We start from the raw sequence: 6,921 nt of genomic DNA, 5'->3' as shown, positions 1-6,921 counted from the left end.
ATTAAACCAAATAAAGAATCAACGTCTAACATAAATTATGTTACCCTACCTGCGGGTATTCAATTTGGACTAACTCATTCGGGTAGGGTTGTTTATCATACCCGCTGCAGGTAGGATAGGGTAGGGTACTAATTTATTTGCGAGTAGGGTAAGGTACGGGTTTAGGGTATACCCTATCTTACTCATATTCCTAATATATATATATATATATAAAAGTTATGTATGTAGTGAAGAAAGTGAGTGTTGAACTTACAATCTTCCTCTTATAAAAACATGAAATAACCACTAAATTAATTGATAATCGTATTATTTGTAATTTTATGTTGAATTTCTTTAAGATTTTTTTGTCTTTAATTTTAATTTGAACTTTATTTTTTATTTTCTATTTTATTAATATGTATAAAATTTGAAATGGTTGAATTTTATATTTGTTTCAAAATTTTTTATTTTTCTGCGGATAGAGTCGGATAGAGTAGGATTTAGAACTTTAAGGTGCGGATAGAGTTAGAGTTGAGAGATTCTTAACCCGCGAATAAGATAGGATAGAATTTTAAAAAAATTTTCAATACACAGATAAAATTAAGATAGAGTCCAAACACTACCCTATTTTACCCCTTATCAGCCCTGGTCGTGTAACGAATTATTTGATTGAATTGTTGAAATGGTTTCTAGGTCATAAATCATTATTTAAAATTGTGACCTCAAAAGGTTTTAACTTATAATAATATTATCCAAATTAAATGTTTCATTTGTTCCGTACCAAAGCAAACCATAATTCCTTGCCGGAGAGAACTAACCAATAATTATGCGGCATCAAACACTGAGTAAGCCAGCATTTCGAAAAAGAAAAAAAAAATAATAAATAGAGAATTAATTTAAATTATAGTTCCAAGTCTATAACCTATGTTTAATGCTCTTCTATATCAATTGAATAATAAAATAATGATATACCAATAGCACCATATAGAGAAAATTCTTTATGCCGCTCACGGCTTTTATGAAAACAATTAATTAATTTCCGCACCTAAATTTGTTCCCGCTAGTGTTGCTTTTCTTTTTGCTTTTCCTTAATTTCTTGCTATAAAAGAAATACAGACAAATATAACAAAAGAAACATGAGCCTTAGCTAATTAACATGTATTAGAAAAAGAAAAAGAAAAATGCGTTTGGTATGATTTAAATATTTGGAGATATATTCTAATTAAAACTTAACTAATAAGATATATTGTACAATTATTATTTATTAATTTAAAATTTCTGGTGTTGTGTATTGCTGGTGCTGCTAGCTATTTTTTTTTTCAATGTAAATTTATCTAATATGTGTTTTTAAGACAATGTTAAAATTATTATTATTAATACAAATTTTAAATTTTTTATTTTAATAAATATACAATAAATATTAAAAATTTTAATTTTTATAAAAAATCTTCTTAATTTATAATTTTAAGACATACACATGCTAGTTAAACTTTTTAAATATTTATGTTTATAAGTCTTTTAAGATGATAGATGATAAACTCTAATATTTTTGTTGAAGTGATGGCAACAGCATAAGGTTTAGTGTAGTTATAGCAGCAAGTAAGGGAACTATATGAAACGAAGAAATGTTTAACTCTCAGGGGAAAAAAAATATATTAACAAATTAAATAAAAGACAACTAAGTTATACAAATTAAATTAATAAATTCAACTAAATAACAAAAAAAGTGATCAAGTACAGTACCAAAATTTATCAAATTAAAATTATATTTTTGGGTATAAAGATTAAGTATAAATTTAGTGTCAGGTTCTATAAAGATTAAGTTTTATATAGAATAAAATTATTTGTATGAGGAGATCGATAAAACCATATGTAACCCTGTAAGACACTTTAATTAGTCGATAGATTATGAACAAGCTTAGTTTATAATTTGGAAATAAATCTACCGTTAACTGCCATATATATATGAACCGAAAATATTTGGTTAAAAAAAAAATCAGTTAAAAACTGTCAAGATTTATTATTTTTTATTTAATATATTCTGTAATATATAATGAATAAATATTAAATAAAGTTTGAACTGTTTAAAACTTTAAATTGATTATTTTTTATCTCTCTAATATTACTGAAACTTTGATATATTAATAATAGAAAAGTATAGATAGACAATGAAAATATTAAACAATGTGAATAATAGATATATCGGATGTTCAATTCACTAGGTATGCAAATGGTTATCTTAGGCGGGTAATTTGGAAATGTTGTGTGTTTTTACTTTATTGGGTCAATTTTAAAATCTATTGTTCACATTGTTCACAAAAATAATTGTCTACATAGTAAAGTCCATTAATAATTAATAAAAAATAGAACACTTCGATCCTTACTTAATAAAAAATATTTAAGAATGAGGCTATGTACTCAAACCTTAGACCATATTATTTCTGAGCAAAAATTAAACCTTTGTATAATTCTCTTATATATATATATGTTGTGTGTGTGGAAGTCAATTGGAGTTTAATTAAGTTGGCTATCAAAGTTTAATAGCACTAACATTCCTCTTCCTGAGGATCTAAAATTGGCATAACAACCTCAAGATGATGAGTAGAATTCTGTTGGTGAAAGAAAGGAGAAGAAAAGTCTCTCAATTGTCAACGAGAATATATTGTCATGTCAAAATTCTGTTAAAACACAAAAAAATAATGATAAAATTTAAAATCAAGGACTAATTTTGTTCACATGATAGCCAAGTAGATTCATGACTCAAAAGAATATAAAAAGCGTGCAAGAATATATGTTCTAATGTATGGGATCCAGTTAGTAATTAAATAGAATGTGTTTGTGACATCTTTATTCAGACTTTCTTAGAGAAAGTAGTCTAGTCTTTACTAAAACTGAAAAATACACTTTCATCAAAATAATAAATTCTTATTTTTACTTTTTTTTTTTACAAAATTATAATATATAAATTGAATGGTATAAAGATTAGTTGTGTGAATTTTTTTAATGTGCATGACTTTGTTTGCTAGATCATAAATTTCTGTATTCATCAACAATGTATATATTTTGTTTCTCTATTTGAGAATCAAGTGTACCATGGGTTAAAAATATCCTGTTATAGCCGAATTAAGTAACTTCCAAATTTTAGTGGTTAGCAAGAGCTTTATTATTATATTTTAATTATGTAAGTACGATAATATAATAAACACTTAGGCTGGTGGAAAGTGATGTTGCAAAACACACCACGCTCGTTAGATCGATTCCTGTAACTGCACACGATAAGTATGAGTCTCATTATAAATACTAATAAGTGCATCAATCTATTCTTTTTTTAATAATAATAATAATAAATATCTAATAATAATTTAATTAAGGGTTTATATTTTAAACTTTTGAAATAATAAAGATATTTTTTTTTTTATAATAATTCGATTATCAATTCATTGTTTTATTTGTTAAAAATTATTTAATAATAATTGTTCGTACCTGGTGATCTCAGGTACTCGACGAATCGAGTTGTGGTGGAAAGATAAAAAGGGGTGACCCTGGGCGACCTAGAACGGGTCTTCGGGCTCAGGTGGGAGACTGGCAAAACCGGCGGTTAGGCGATCGAGGGGGGTGGCCACCTACAAGGACACTCCAACGCTCAAGTTAGTGTCCGTACGATAGGGTAGCCAAATTAGGTAAGATGATGTGTACCTTGGGGGGAGTGCTGACCTCTCCCCTTATATACTGTGTTGGGCGGGCCCAAAAGGTGACCTAGCCCATTGGCCAGGACGTTTGTAAGTTGTCCTTGTCCTCGTGGGAGAAGCTGGTCGTTCTGAACTTCAAGTCGGGACTTCGGGTCGGGGCTCCAAGAAAACCGACACGACCGGTTTGCAAGGCGCAGCGGAGAGCGCAAGTGGTGAAGTTGTTTATTCAGCCGAGTCGGGTGCGGGTGCCAAGAACCGACCCGTAGGATTTTCTTGGGGGAGTTTGGATCTGAACCAAAGGTGATGACCCGACCCGGCGGTTAATCGGGCTGGACTGGGTTATTTGAGATAATAAATTTTTCATTTGTTGAAAATGATGTAATAATAATGATTATTATAAAATTAATTAGAATAATAGATCATTTGCCTTTTTTATTGTTTTAACTTTGTAAGTGAAATTTTTCATCAAAGACATGCTATATAATATAAAGTGGGCCATGCTATCATAGTCTTAGTGTATAAATAGCGGTGAGTGCTTCCGATCCTTTGGTACCCTCAGAAAATCCACACTTGCATATATCTTTAGTCTCTCTTCTTCTTTTTTTTCTTCTTCTTCTAAACTTCTTCACACACCTCAAAGTGCTTCTAATTCCTCAAAAAAAGTTCATCAGCTCTTCCCAAGTATCAATATAATCAATCTCAGCCTACTATACATACATTCCGTATATATACTACTCGCCGCGTCTTTAATTTTGCCACTAAAGGTAAGTACGGACATATATACATACATACATACGCATATATATTTTGTGGTCCATGTAAATTATAAGTAGGCCACTCTAAATTTTAATACATAGCTTATATATTAAGCTCCTTTTTCTTCTTTATTCTTTCTCCCTTCCTCCTTGCTAGATTCTCCTACCAAGTTTTCTATCCGAATTGTCTGAATTAAGTAGTAGTAGTAGTGTTGATAAATTAATTAATATATAGGGTTATTAATTATTATAGTGCTATACTACTTACATATATAGTGACACACACAACTAAATATAAAATAATAATGTTTGGTCAACTCTTGGGCAGGTTTTAGATTACACGAAGGTAATTAAGAATTAATTAGAAGATGATTATCTCGGTATCTGGCTCCTCAGCTTGCAAACAAGTACAAGAGCCTCTAGTAAGTTTCCAAAAGGGATTTACAAACATGTTATATAATCGGAACAATAATAATAAGGATAAGGTGGTGGTGATATTGGGGGCCACCGGAACCGGAAAGACCAAGTTGGCCATAGACCTTGCCAACCACTTCCCACCGGCTGAGATTGTTAACTCCGACAAAATGCAAGTCTACAAGGGCCTTGACATCACCACTAATAAGGTAACTCCTCAAGAGGCTCGTGGGGTCCCACATCATCTACTTGGCACACTTCACCCCAATGCCAACTTCACCGCCCTTGATTTTTGCCGCCAAGCCACCTCCGCCGTCGATTCCATCGTTGCCCGAGATGCCCTCCCCATCATCGCCGGTGGCTCCAATTCCTATCTTGATGCTCTCATCAACCACCACTCCACCTTTAGGTTAGTTATTCTTAAGTATGAAATCATTCAATATTTTTTACGGTGAAAATTCAGGTGCAGTCGACTTCACATGAAGTTGATAGAAGAGAGTTGTTAGATAAAAATTTAGTCAAATCAATCAAATCATCTAACAACTCTCAACTATCAACTTCATGTAAAATTGACTGCACGTGAATTTTCACCATTTTTTATATGAAATCATGTCAAATAAAATAATTACTTTATACATTATCAGCATAATAGTAATCTAAAATAACGAATATAATTGCATAATTGTATAAAACGTTTTATATTCTCGATATATCAAAATTTAACTAATATATTTATACACAAAATTACAAAATATATAGAGGTGTAGACTTAACATTTCTTATTTTTGTTTGTCCAGATTAAGGTATGAGTGTTGCTTCCTATGGGTGGATGTTTCAATCCCCATACTGCATGCGTCGCTTCGATCACGCGTGGATCGCATGATCGAAGCGGGACAAGTGGAGGAAGTGCGGAAATTCTTCGAGCCATTGGCAGATTACGAGAGGGGAATAAGAAGGGCGATAGGGGTGCCAGAGTTCAACGAGTTTCTAAGAGCAGAGGCCTTAGGAGCAGATGAAGAGACAAAGAAGATGCTCTTAGACATAGCCATTGCAAGAATCAAGGTCAACAACTGCACCCTCGCCAATCGCCAAATCCAGAAGATTCAACGACTCCACAACACGTGGAAGAGGACCATGCATCGCCTTGACGCCACGCAGGTTTTCTTGAACCGTAATTGCTCTGATCATCACCAATCTCAAAATTCCTGGGAGGAACATGTTCTTGCCAAGAGCCTTAGGATTCTTCACAAATTCCTCTACGAAGATAACAATAAACATCTTCTTGTTCCTTCCGGAATTAATGTTTCTTCTTCTTCGCCGCCGGTGGCAATGGCTGCCGTGGCGGCAGCTGCCACGCATTAGAAATAGAAAGGTTGCCGTGTGCCACACCACTTTTGTTTTTATTTTATTTTGTCTTATTTTTTCTCTTTCATTTTTTCAAATTTTCTTTGGGGGTTACTTTGTAATTTTTTTTGTGGAAACCAGCTTACAGTTTAACTTCGCTGAAAATTCAAGTACAGTCAACTTCATGTGAAGTTGATAGTTGAGAATCATTAAATAATTTGAGGTGAAAATTCATGTGCAATCGACTTTACGTGAAGTTGATACCTGAGAGCCATTAGATGAAAATTCAGTCAAATCAATCAAATCATCTAACGGCTCTCAGTATCAACTTCACGTGAAGTCAGCTTCATTTGAGTTTTCATCATAATTTAAATGATTTGACTAAATTTTTATTTAACAACTCTTAATTATCAACTTTACGTGACTGCATCTGAATTTTCATCTTTAATTTTATACAAAGTTGATAGTTAAAAGTCGTTAAATAATTTAATAGATTTAATTAAATTATTATTTAATGACTCTTAATTATTATTTTTACTTGAAGTTAAATGTTCTTGAGTTTTCCATTTTTTTTCTCTATATTTTTTTTTCTTTTGAGGTGATGTCGTTGGTAGTAAAAGCTTTACTTATTATACTACATATATACATATACGATCATATTTCATATATATGGTTGTTCAACTTCTTGAAGGGTTGTTGTATGTTAATATTTCTTTTTTTTTTTGGATTTATTACAAGCT

General features: G+C 31.6%; 1 protein-coding gene across 1 annotated transcript; it reads left to right on the top strand.

Annotated features, from left to right (window-relative positions):
* Positions 1 to 4,216: 4,216 nt before the first annotated feature.
* LOC112741152 (adenylate isopentenyltransferase 5, chloroplastic) lies at positions 4,217 to 6,600 on the top strand. The gene is made up of 3 exons (XM_025790015.2): positions 4,217 to 4,432; positions 4,752 to 5,246; positions 5,635 to 6,600. Exons 2-3 carry the CDS (start codon positions 4,792 to 4,794, stop codon positions 6,197 to 6,199), a joined length of 1,020 nt encoding a protein of 339 aa, XP_025645800.1. The 5' UTR covers positions 4,217 to 4,432; positions 4,752 to 4,791; the 3' UTR covers positions 6,200 to 6,600.
* Positions 6,601 to 6,921: the final 321 nt, after the last annotated feature.

Source organism: Arachis hypogaea, chromosome 14, assembly GCF_003086295.3.
Source record: "Arachis hypogaea cultivar Tifrunner chromosome 14, arahy.Tifrunner.gnm2.J5K5, whole genome shotgun sequence".
Lineage (NCBI taxonomy): Eukaryota > Viridiplantae > Streptophyta > Magnoliopsida > Fabales > Fabaceae > Arachis > Arachis hypogaea.
This window is presented reverse-complemented; position numbering and strand designations above follow the sequence as displayed.

Excerpts from the sequence above, each read along its gene's own strand:
- LOC112741152 (XM_025790015.2), top strand. The coding sequence starts at position 4,792 with ATGATTATCTCGGTATCTGGCTCCTCAGCTTGCAAACAAGTACAAGAG. Across the intron at positions 5,247-5,634 it reads AACCACCACTCCACCTTTAG|ATTAAGGTATGAGTGTTGCT; the intron begins GTTAGTTATTCT and ends TTGTTTGTCCAG.